At 50.9% G+C, this 12,723-nt stretch overlaps 1 protein-coding gene across 1 annotated transcript in view; it reads left to right on the top strand.

Moving 5' to 3' along the window:
- Positions 1–7,744, top strand: part of LOC140898388 (uncharacterized) — a 43,588-nt gene extending 35,844 nt beyond the window's left edge. The window contains exons 12-14 of the mRNA XM_073312157.2: positions 444–570; positions 2,077–2,190; positions 3,414–7,744. Coding sequence (XP_073168258.2) covers positions 444–570; positions 2,077–2,190; positions 3,414–5,539 — 2,367 coding nt within the window. The 3' untranslated portion in view covers positions 5,540–7,744. The remainder of the gene's footprint in view (positions 1–443; positions 571–2,076; positions 2,191–3,413) is intronic.
- The last annotated feature ends 4,979 nt before the right edge of the window (positions 7,745–12,723 follow it).

Genomic DNA, 12,723 nt, shown 5'->3' with positions numbered 1-12,723 from the left:
ACACATTCAACTTGGAGCCTGATTTTCTGAACAGGCCCATTGGTGAGGACGGGAACGTCCCCCCGTTTCTGAACCAGGAAACAACCCCTGGGCAGGGCTGGGAAAACTGACCAGACTCCCAGTGCTGGAGCCTGACCCCACTGGCCAGAGGCTGCTGTGAAATATACGAAGGGAAGCTGTCGGGATTCCTGTCCCTGCCCCCGGCTCAGAGCTCTGCTTCCCGTATCAGCCTGTGGCTGGCAAGCATGTGGGAAATGAGAAGACCCTGCCCTGCTCCGTGTGCTGGGGGGACAAGGAGCTCTCACCTCTGCGTCCCCTGAAGCCTTCTGGCTGCTCTGAGTAGGGTGGGGGTGGGATTCTGCTCCTCTGGGCCTCCTCCCCTGTCACTAGTGGGATTGTGGCTGGGGCAGCAGGCGCTGAATGGGGGAGACTTGTTGTTTCAGATGCCAGTGACCTTCGAGGAGGTGGCTGTGTATTTCACCAAGGGGCAGGGGGCTCTGCTGGACCCCGGTCAGAGAGCCCTCTACAGGGACGTCATGCAGGAGAACTATGAGACGGTGACCTCGCTGGGTAAGGGATTCCTGTGCCTCAGCTAATGGAAGCCATGGGGTCTGCATGTCTGAATCTGGTCAGGTTCTTCCCTGGTCAGTTAGATTGGAGGAGGAGGGTCACGTAGTCCACAGCTCCAGGGTGAGATCTCTATAACCCATTCAAGGAAACAGGGGATTCAGACACCTAATGGACATGCTAATTCATCCCTGTTTTACCAGCTGTCAAGGGGTCAGAAGCAGGGTATTGCCCTCTCTGTATTATTTCTCCTTCACACACCATTCTGCTTGCTCCATCCGTGGGGAGGGTTGTAGGTTCCGTAGGCTTACAAATAGACAGGAGTTGAACACCTGAGCTGTGTGTGAAAGCAAGTCCCCGAGAGTACACCTATCCTGAGACCTCCTAGTGAGGGTGTAACAACACCCCCATCCCAGGATGTCTGCTTCTCCCAAGAAGTCTGAGTTACCACAATCCCATGTCGGGTCAGTTTAAACTCAGGGAATGTTCCTTGCAATGTTCCCTCTAATTTTTTCCATCCGTGTGCAGAATAAATTTTGTTATGTGTGGATGTGCGCCACCAGTAGAAACAAAAAACCAAGATATAATATATATTTTTAAAAAGTTACAATAGGGATAATTACTCCAGCCAGGACAGGTTAGATATTTTAGAACTAACAACTCAACAAATTACATTTAAATGTAAGAGAGAAATAAAAATTATGAAATGCATAGACCAGTCAGAACACTAAAATAACACGCTTTGAAAGAATAAATTTACAGAGAATACATGCGCATTGCAGGAAATATGAAGTAATAAACAACAATAACACAAGTATGTGTTGGGAGGTGAGTGTAAAAGACTGTGTTTGTGTGTGGAGAGACACACGGACTTGGTGTGCATGTGTGTTTGTGGAGACACTGTGCATGTTTGTAGGGACACACCGACTGTGCGTGTGTGTGTGTCTCGAGACACACAGACTGTGTGTGTGTAGATGCACGCCGACTCTGTGCGTGTGGAGATGCTGTTTGTGCGTGCGTGTAGACACACAGACGCTGTTTGTGTGTGTGTGTGTAGAGAGGCACAGGCTCTGTGTGTGTGTGTAGACAGGCAGAGATTGTGTTTGCTGGGTGCTGGGGAAGCAGACTCTGTGTGTGGGGTTCAGACCTCAGACCCTGTCCTGCTCACAGTGCTGAGCGAGGCTGTTCCGTCTCCCCTGCTGGGGTACAGGGATGGGGGGAAGGGGTACCCTGACATCAGCACCCCCCGGCCCCCACTCTGCACAGCCAGCAGGAGGGTCCCAGGAGCCACAAGGGCTCCAAGGCAGAGGGCTGCATTGTGGGGTGGCGGGGGAGGGAGGGCACCTCAATCCACGCTGCCTGCTGGATGTGAGTGGCTCTGGAGCCTAATCAGCTGTGACACTTCAGTCGCTCCAGCACGCAGCTTACAGGGAACGCAGGTTCCTTGTGTCAGATACTCTACCAAGACTCCATGCACCCTGACCTTGCCTGATTTCACCCCCTGCACAGGATTCCCCATTCCCAAACCTGACCTGATCGCCCGGCTGGAACAAGGGGAAGAGCCGTGGGACCCGGACCTCCAGACCGCCAAGGAAAAGGAGAGCCCGAGAGGCACCCGCACAGGTGAGCAGTCAGGGAAACTGACAGAGAAACTGTCTGGAGAGTGAAGGAAAAAGCTGGGACTCCCAAAATGTGCTGTGAGTGAGAGCCCTCAGTTCTGCCCCGTCTCACCCAGGTCAGGGCTTCAGTCAGCCTGCAATGTTCCCTCTAATTTTTTCAATCATGTGCAGAATACATTTTTTGTGCACCGAGATATGTGCCTATGTGCACTACCAGTAGAAACAAAAAACCTAGATATGATATATATTTTTTAAAAGTTACCATAGGGATAATTATTCCAGCCAGGACAAGTTAGGCATTTTAGAACTCACTACTCAAAGAATTAAATTTAAGTGTAAAAGAAATAAAAATTATGAAATGCATGGACAGTCAAAATACTAAAATAACACACTTTGGAAGAATAAAATTACAGAGAATATATGTGATTGCAAGAAGTACCAAGAAGTAACATCAACAATAATACAAGTAGGTGTTGAGAGGAGAGTGTCACACAGAGACTCTGTGTGTGTGTGTGTGTGTGTGTGACACAGAGACAGTGTGTGTACTGGCTGCTGGGGAAAGCAGTTCGCTGTCTGTTTAAGACACTCACTGAATGCTCTCTTGAGCCCTGTTGTCTACCTTCCCCAGCTCTGCGGAGATGTGGTACACGGGTAGGGGAGAGTGAGTGTGTGTGTGTGTGAGAGACAGACAGACAGACAGAGTGAGCTGGCTGCTGGGGAAATCTCAGAAACAGTGCATTGTCTCTTTAAGAAAGGCACCACCATTCAGACCGTATCAGCTCCGAGTCCTCCTGAGCCAGACTGTCCCCTCTGCCCTGCTCTGCAGAGATGGGGTATAGGGGGAGGTGGACACCCTGACATCAGCACCCTCCCGCCCCCGCTCTGCACAGCCAGCAGGAGGACCCTGGGAGCATCTGCAGGATGGAGCAACTTGTGGGGAGGGGCACCTGAACACATGCTGTGCCCCCAGCTTACAGGGAACACAGGCAGGTGTCCTATCATCAAGGCAAATATCAGTCAGAGCTTCCCACCCACCCTGTTAGCTGTCGGGAATTTCCTCCCTGACTTTGCTTCCCTGGGAGTGTTGGGGTGGGATGTGGAGGCAGAATCCAATGTCTCCATCTCCCCAACAGTCACTGTGTGGTGTTTTCCCTCTTTGCTATTCCCCTTTCTGTCCTTTTTCCCCGGCACACTCAGTGACTCCTGTCTGGATTCTCTCTCTCCCAGCAGGTGAGAGGACAGTGAGTGAGAACAAGGAGGAGACTCAGCAGCAGGAAGGTCCTGGGAAAGCGGAACCGCAGGAGAGGTTTTTGAGAAGAGCCGAAGGGAATTTTTCCCAGTGCTTGGAGCAGAGAAATGCCTGGGAAGATCGAGACAGATCAGAGATGCAGCTGGGAAACTATCCCGGGAAGAAACTGGATGAATCCATTCAACATGGCGGAGGATGCAAGGATCCCAAGGAAACCATAGACCAGCAGACAAGTCACAATAAAGAGAAACCCTACAATTGTCTTGACTGTGGGGAAAGTTTTAGCAAAAGTTCATCCCTTATTCAACATGGGCGAATCCACAAGGGAGAGAGACCCTATAAATGCATCGAGTGTGGGAAAGGTTTTATTGAAAGTTCATCCCTTACTAAACATGAAAGAATCCACAGAGGAGAAAGACCATATAAATGCCCTGAGTGTGGGAAAAGTTTCAGTGTGAAATCAACCCTTAATACACATCAGAAAACCCACACGGGAGAGAAACCCCATAAATGCTTGGACTGTGGGAAAACTTTTGGTCAGAACTCATACCTTATTGAACATAGGAGAATCCACACGGGAGAGAGACCGTATAAATGCCTTTACTGTGGGAAAACTTTTAGTCAGCGCTCACACCTTATTAAGCATCAGAGAATCCATACAGGTGACAAACCTTATAAATGCCTCAATTGTGGGCAAAGTTTTGTTGACAGAACAAAACTTAATAATCATCAGAGAATCCACACAGGAGAGAAACCCCATAAATGCCTGGACTGTGGGAAAAGCTTCATTCAGAAGTCACAACTCATTATACACCAGAGAGTGCACACAGGAGACAGACCGTATAAATGCCTTGAGTGTGGGAAAAGTTTTAGTCAGAGCTCAAAGCTTATTACTCATCAGCGAACCCACACAGGAGAAAGACCTTATAGATGCCTTGAGTGTGGAAAAAGTTTTATGGAAAGTTCATCCCTTATTCGACATGGGCGAATCCATACAGGAGAAAGAGCCTATAAATGCCTTGAGTGTGAGAAAAATTTTACGGAAAATCGATCCCTCATTAAACATAGGAGAATACACACAGGAGAAAGACCCTATAAATGCCTTGAATGTGGGAAAGGTTTTATTGAAAGTTCATCCCTTACTAAACATGGAAGAGTCCACACGGGAGAAAGACCCTATAAATGCCTTGAGTGTGGGAAAAGTTTCAGTGTGAAATCAGCCCTTAATATACATCAGAAAACCCACACAGGAGAGAAACCCCATAAATGCTTGGACTGTGGGAAAACTTTCAGTCAGATCTCCTACCTTATTAAACATGGGAGAACCCACACGGTAGAGAAACCATATAAATGCCTGGACTGTGGGAAAACCTTCAGTCAGCGTTCATACCTTATTAAACATGGGAGAATCCACACAGGAGAAAGACCCTATAAATGCCTTGACTGTGAGAAAGTTTTCAATGAGCGATCAGCCCTTATTCGACATGAGAGAACTCACATGGAAGAGAAACCCCATAAATGCTTGGACTGTGGGAAAAGTTTTATTCAGACATCACAACTTATTATACACCAGAGAGTGCACACAGGAGAGAGACCCTTTAAATGCTGTGAGTGTGGGGAAAGTTTTATTCAGAACTCAAAGCTTATTACACATCAGCAAATCCACACAGGAGAGAGACCTTACAAATGCCTTGAGTGTGGGAGAGGTTTTAGTCAGAGTTCAACGCTGATTACACATCAGCGAACCCACACAGGAGAGAGACCCTATGGATGCCTTGAGTGTGGGAAAAGTTTTATCGCAAGTTCAGCCCTTACTAAACATAGGAGAACTCACACAGGAGAAAGACCCTATAAATGCCTTGAATGTGGGAAAAGTTTCAGTGTGAAATCAGCCCTTAATATCCATCAGAAAACCCACACAGGAGAGAAACCCCATACATGCTTGGACTGTGGGAAAAGTTTTAGTCAGCGTTCACACCTTAGTAAACATGGGAAAATCCACACGGGAGAGAGACCTTCGAAACACCTTGATTGTGCAGAAAGCTTCAATAAGCATTCAGAGCTTACCAAACATGAGAGCATCCACAAGAGTGAGAGACCCTAGAAACAGCTTGACTGCAGGAAAAGATTCAATTTGACTTCACACATCAGTGATCCACACAACAGCGAGACCTCGAATGTGGGGGAAGCTTCATTTGGTGCTCCCGGCGTATCAGGCATTCACAAATCTACATAGGGTAGAAACCTCTGAGATGTCTCATTGTGGAAAAGATGCCAAGAGGAACTAACTCCATACTGTACATCAGAGACTCCTCTGCACAACATAGAAACAGTGCCTTGATAAAGTGTGACCATAGTGAAAAATCCATTCCCTTGCTCCCACACACATCAGGGGCATTTTGCTCCCAATTATCCAGCTGCCCATTGCAGGAGTGAGAATAAAGCAGTAGCCGAGCATTTGCTGGTCAGTGACCCTCTGGCTCTGCCTGGTCTAAGCAAACCCCAGGCAGAGGAGGAGAAGCCCCCATCATCCCCTCCTGAAGTCCTGGCAGCTGAGCGATGGGCCATAGGTGGGGGAATAGAGAGAAAGAAACTCCTCCAGCCGCTCCCTCTGCCTGGCTGAAGTCCCCCCCTCCCAGCCGGGATCCCTCTGCCATGGAGATGAGGAGAAGGACACTTGTGCCAGGCCCCACCTTCACTCTAGACACCTGTCCCCATCTTCCACCAGTCCCAGGGCTGGGCTCCCCACTTAACTGGAGCTACAGGGGGGAACTGCAGGGGAGTGTCACTTGGGGCTGGTACTCCTCCCCTCCCCTCATCCCCCAGGGTGCTGGGCTCTGGGGAATCAACCATTAAGGAACCAGGCCAATGGGTAATGGGGAGGACACTGGGTGTTGAATGGTTGGGGCTGGTGGCGCTGGGAAGCAGGGGGAGCTGGGTGCTGGGGCTATCGAGTGTTTGGGGAACATGGGATAAGAGGAGAGGGAGAGCACGAGGCAGAGACATGCTGCCTCTCATCACTCCCTGCCCCTTCTCCCTACCCCCTCTGCATTCAGACAGCACCACTGAGCGGGGTGATTCCCACAGGGCCTTTTGTGGGTGGCCTGGAGATCCCACCTCTGCTTCCGCAGCATCAGCCTCTAAGCGTGTCTATGGTAGGAAATGTGGTCAGGATTAGACAGCACATCTTTGTGACCCTGCACCAGATTTCCTAGTGTAAACTCACTCTCTCAGCATCTTATGTGTAAGGCTAAGATTTGTCTTGGATATTTTTAGTAAAGGTTGTGGACAGATCAGGGGCAATAAAGAAAAATTCATGGAAGCCCGTGACCTGTCTGTGACTTCTACTGATAATCTCCTTGACAAAATGGGGAAGGAGAAGGCTCCAGCACCTATTGCTGCTGGGGCTCTGGGTCCCCTGTGGCTGGGCAGCTGTGGGGGCTCTGACTGCTGCTCTGGGGGCTCCCCACCCCCAGTGGTTCAGAGCTCTGGTGGCCCCTCGACGCTCGTGGCAGCTGGGAGATGCCGGGCCCCATCGCCCATGGCAACTCAGAGCTCTGGGGGCCACCTGTGGGGTACTCTCACGGCCTGCAGCAGCTCAGAGCTCCAGGGGGTAGCTCTTGGCTGCCACAGGTGGCGAGGGGACCCCGCAGCTCCAAGTTGCCATGGGCTGAAGTCACAGAGGTCTCTGGAAGTCACAGATTCTGTGACCTCTGTAATAAAATCATACCCTTACTTATCTGTTCTGACCCCCTCCCATTCACAGAGTGATCATTAGTTCCTTAGTTCCCCTTTGAGGCCTGATTGTCTCATTCCCAGATAATCTCACATTACTCCAGGCCGTGCATTTCATGTTTGTACATTTTCTCCCTTATGCACCAGATGCTAAAAAATGGGGAGCAGGGACAGTAAAATGTGGTGTTTTAGCTTCTGTGCTATTTTGGGGCGATAGGGTGAGTCCGAGGGATTCCCTCCTTCCCCCATCACTGTCGCACTCAACTCTCGACACAGCAGCCTCTGCCTCAGCAGTGCAGAGTTTTATCCTGTCCCCGTTCTACCCTTCCACCTCCTAAGGTGTTGCTAACCACTGTGTCCCTGGCTCTCCATGCTTAGGAATCACAGTTTTGATGTCTATGATCCCAAGTCAGACCCTGGAGGGCTGGAGAAGAAAGTGTCACAGACCTGGCGTGGGCAGGGAACTCCCAATGAACCTTAAAGCACAGTTTGAACTTTCAGATCTTATAGCCCTGTAAAATTTCCATCTATTGGTAAAATTGCTTCCTGGCTTTTGCTAGGCTAGTCCAGATCATTTGTAGATGGGAATGTTTTTTTGTCTTTCTTTCTCTTTCTTTTATTATATTGATGCTAAAACTTTTGCTACTATACAACCAAATAATGAGGCAAGAAATGAAGCTGGTTTAGTCACTTCAGAAGAAAATGGGTAAATTTATTTTCCTGATTTTGAGTCTTAAATGATTCTCTGAGATTTCACTTTATGAACATGACAGTGTTTTATAGCTCACCCTGGATTGTGGGTGAAGGCCGTTTGGTCACATACTTTGATATTAGTTTAGTTTGACAGAATGTAGGTCAGATTCATTGATGACTTCACAAGACAAATGATCGTTTGCCAGAATCGTCCTTTTTTTAGATTTTATTTTAATCTTTATCTAACCCTTTGTCATGAGATTTTTTTGTGTGGTTTGAACAATGACAGTGATCAGTATCTCTCAGCACAAACACTGATGTTGCAGACACATTCACAGTGAGCCCAAAATGGGGAATGAAGTTACTGCCTGATCCCTGCAGAGAGGATCTGTCCGGAGGAGGAGAAAGGGTGGGACTCAGAGCTGGGAACTGCTGGGTTTGGTCCTCAGAGCCAGACGGCTGAGAACTGTGAACTCGCTGCATTAGAGCCAGAGAGCAACTAGACTTGGCCAGTGAGTTTCTTGTGAAGCTGCCCCTGAAATCTAAAGAACCATGAACGATACCCCAAAAAAGAATGATGCGGGAGGGGCAGCATCTCCCTATTGCTGAGATGCCAAGGTTGGGCGCAGGCAAGAAGGGAGCCGGGGATGTCAACAGACCTGGGCAGCCTTGAAGCCAGGCCGACCCCCTCACTGAGGCCAGAGGGAGATGAGGAACCTGACAGCCCAGCTGATCACCCCCCTCCCCATCTACCACAGTGTCCTGTGTTGAGATGACAGAGACTCTCTTTGCCCCATTCGCCCCACGCTACATCCCTCTTATGACTAACGTCCTGTGTCCCATGTTCACCGCTTGAGTATGGTTCTGATATATTGTGTACAACATATGCCTGGTGAGGGATCACTGGAAAACTTGTTTAATCCATGCTGTTCTCAAGCTGGGGCTTCCTTTGACTGGCAACATTGATTCCCTCCCCCCCCCCCCCAGCTGAGCGGGAGTCCCACCCCCGGCTGCGGCGGCTGGGGAGCCCGCAGGGACTGGGGCGCCGCGGGGGATTCCCCCCAGATGTAGGTTTCAGAGTAGCAGCCGTGTTAGTCTGTATTCGCAAAAAGAAAAGGAGTACTTGTGGCATCTTAGAGACTAACCAATTTATTTGAGCATGAGCTTTCGTGAGCTACAGCTCACTTCATCGGATGTGGCTTCCGGCTGGGTGTGGCAAGGGAGCACCCGTCGACCGCTGCCGGAGCTTCTTCCCTGCAGAAGCCGCAGCGCTGCGTTCCTGCCCAGGTTCGGGAGCGGGCAATGGGCAGTTTTCTGCTGACTCCTTTTCAGGATCACAGGAGGGAGCCTAGCAGCGGTTCAAGGCAGTGAGCCCAACGGTCTGAACGTCTCCCTGTCGCTTTAAGCACGTTTCAAGGGTAAGAAGAAGGCAACGACACCCGCATTGCAGCCTGTGGTTCGGGCAAAGAGCCGCATCTCAGCTACACTGTGAGTTCAGCGGGCACATCTGGGCTGTCCTGTCCCCGCAGCGAGCGCTTTGTTAAAGCACTGTCTGCTGCTGGGAAACCACCACCTCTTGGGCTGAGAGCGCGGTAGGGCGGGTGGGATGTAGTCCCCTAGCTGGCTACGCTCCTGAAGGGGTAGGCCAACGTACCCCACCTGAGAATCTGGCCTCCAACTGAAGCAGAGACCGGATTTGAACAGGGAGTTCCCACCCCTCGGGGGTGGGGACGGCATCAACCCAGTGTTCCCTCTAATGTTTCCCACACACGTGTGTGGAATGAATTTTGTTCTGTGCACCAATATGGAGGTGATGTGTGACACGTCAACTTCATATCGGTGCACATAACAAAATTCATGTGGTAGGGGTGGGGCCGAGGGGTTTGGAGTGTGGGAGGGGGCTCAGGGCTAGGGCAGAGGGTTGGGGTTCAGGGGTTTGAGGGCTCTGGCTTGGGGTGCAGGCTCCGGGGTGGGGTCAGGGATGAGAGGTTTGGGGTGCAGGAGGGTGCTCAGGGGCTACGGCAGGGAGAGAGGACTCCCCCTAGTCCTCTCTCCCCACAGCAGCACCTGGGCTGTGGGGAGAGGCGCCTCTCCCCGCTGCGGCAGCTCTGGGGCTGAGGCCACAAGATAGGCACCTCTTCCCTGTCTGTGGGCACCCCTCCCCTGGCCGTGGCAGATCCGGGACTGGGTTGGGGCCGGGGGAGGGGCGCCTCCGCCGTAGCAGGCTCGGGCCATGGCTGAATTTGTGATGCCCAACCCCTGGCCGCAGCAGGTCTGGAGCTGGGTTGGGGCCGGGGGAGAGGCACCCCTCCCCCAGCCGCGGCAGGTCACAGCTTGGCGGGTTCCCTGAGCACCTACATGGCACTTAAATGTCTGCTGCATGGCCATGCAGCTTACAAGGATCTTAGCCAACCACTGAGCTATAGGATACTTTTGTATGGGTTTCTCTCAGTCTCTCTTGTAAAAGCCATTCCACTTCATTTAAATAATTAAATATTAATTGGGTCAGAAACCAAGCGCCAATCATTGTATAGTGCAGAATACCCAATGCTCTGGTGCTTAGGGTGTTTTAAAGATGGGGAAACTGAGGAAAGCAACTTGTTCTCCATACACATTAACACAGCAGCGGAACCTGGACTCAAACCCAGATCTCACTCCACAAACACAGCTCTCTCTGCCAAATCATTCTGGAGACGGAATGCTGTCCATCACTGCTGAGAGGAGATTTACACACTGGACAGAAAGGGTCAAACTTTCCTCTTATTTACAGCGGTGTAAATCTGAAGTAAATCCATATCAGAAGTTAGCCTCCTTGTTCTTGCGCTGGGGTAGCTGAGAGCAGAATGCAAGCCCATAAAACATAGAGCGAGAGCCCTTGCACTACAGAGACAAACACTCCGAGGATTAGGATTGGCTGTAACTCCTAGCTAATGGATGGAGAGGAAAACATACATTGCAGATGGATGGATAAAGGAACAGAGAAATCCCAGCTGGACTTAGCCTGCAATCGCCCGAGGGTAGCTATTGCATTGCCCTCTTGTTTGTACAGCACCAAACACGCTGTCACAAAAATCATACTAAGACCATAAGAACAGCCAGACTGGGTCAGACCAAAGGTCCATCCAGCCCAGTGTCCTGTCTTCTGACAGTGGCCAGTGCCAGGTGCCCCAGAGGGAATGAACAGAACAGACGATCATCAAGTTATCCATCCCCTGTCACTCATTCCCAGCTTCTGGCAAACACAGGCTAGGGACACCATCCCTGCCCATCCTGGCTAATAGCCATTGATGGACCTGTCCTCCATGAATTTATCTAGTTCTTTTTTTAATCTTGTTATAGTCTTGGCCTGGACAACATCCTCTGGCAAGGAGTTCCACAGGCTGACTGTGCGTTGTGTGAAAAAATACTTCCTTTCTCCACACCAGTCATGATTTTATAGACCTCTATCATATCCCCCTTTTCCATCTCTTATCCAATCAGTTACCAATCCATGAGAGGACCTTCCCTCTTATCCCATGACAGCTTACTTTGTTTAAGAGCCTTTGGTGAGGGACTGTTTTTTTAATAAAAGGACTGAAACTGCAGTTTCCATGCGTGACAGGAGAGGGAGTCTGAAACAGGCAATCTAGCACAGGTGAGCTGCTCTGATGCTCTGTGCAGAAGTTTGACACCTATGGAAATTGAGCAGGAATTTATAGAAGCATCAGAAACACACTTGAAGAGTATCTGTTTGTTTTATGGCATGTGTGTAAAATATTTCCCTGAATCAAGGCTCCATTGGTGGATCAGTCCGTCATTGCAGACAGAGAAGAGCTGCTGTAGGCAGGCGCGGGGCTGTGCAGTGCTGTGATGCAGGTCCTGGGCTGGACAAGCCAGGATCTCAAAGCCACCCATACCCTACTTTGTCACCCATAGCAGATGGCTCACTCCATTTGTGATAACTTTGATCCCCGTGGCACCTCCCTGTCCTGGGGTTTCACCCTGTGCTACTGTCTAGCTGGGCATCTCCCCTTTTCTGAACCTCACTTCCTGCACCCTCTCCCTGATTTTGCCCATCTGCCCCCTTTTTCCCCTGTTTCACCCTCCTCTGGCCCCTGCAAAAATTCTGCCCATCCCTCTGATTTCCCCGCTTTGATTGTAGAACATAAGACCGGCCAGACTGGGTCAAACCAAAGCTCCATCTAGCCCAGTATCCTGTCTTCTGACAGTGACCAACGCCTGGTGCCCCAGAGGGAATGAAGAGAACAGGTGATCATCCAGTGATCCATCCCTGATTCTTCTGTCACCCCAGGCCTGGCCTTGGGGCTGGGGCGGGGCCCAGGGAAGCTCGCCAAAGGGGGCACCATACACAGGGTTTGCCTGATTCCCACCTGACCTGCCGAGAGCCAGCTGGGCTGGCAGAGCGGGCAGGCAGGCAGACAGGCGGAGCAGCAGCGTCTGGGGGAAGAGGGACCTGAGCTGCAGGGGGCAGTTTGAGGAAAAGTCAAGCCAGGTGACTCCTCCAGAGCAGGGGTGCCCCTCCTCCGGCCTGCTCTACGTGTGCAGCCCTTGCTGTTCCTGTCCCCCCTCCCCCCAGTTTCTTCCTGGAGCCGCCCCTGGTGACTCCTGACTTGGAGCATCCTCCTGTCTGCTGTGGGGGTGTATCGGTGGGGGGGGGGGTTGATGTCAGGGTGCCCCCCCCCATGTACCCGGTTTCCATTTAGCTGGCAGCTGCTTGTGTCTGAACAGGCCTTCAGGCTCCTGACCCTGAGTGCTTTCTTAATGAGACAGCGTACTCACACACTCCCCTCAACACAACACACAGTCACATATGGGCTGTGCTGGGAGGCATCAGGAGCTGCTGCTCTCCTGCCCTCTCCT

Source organism: Lepidochelys kempii, chromosome 14 (assembly GCF_965140285.1).
Source record: "Lepidochelys kempii isolate rLepKem1 chromosome 14, rLepKem1.hap1, whole genome shotgun sequence".
Classification (NCBI taxonomy): domain Eukaryota; kingdom Metazoa; phylum Chordata; order Testudines; family Cheloniidae; genus Lepidochelys; species Lepidochelys kempii.
This window is presented reverse-complemented; position numbering and strand designations above follow the sequence as displayed.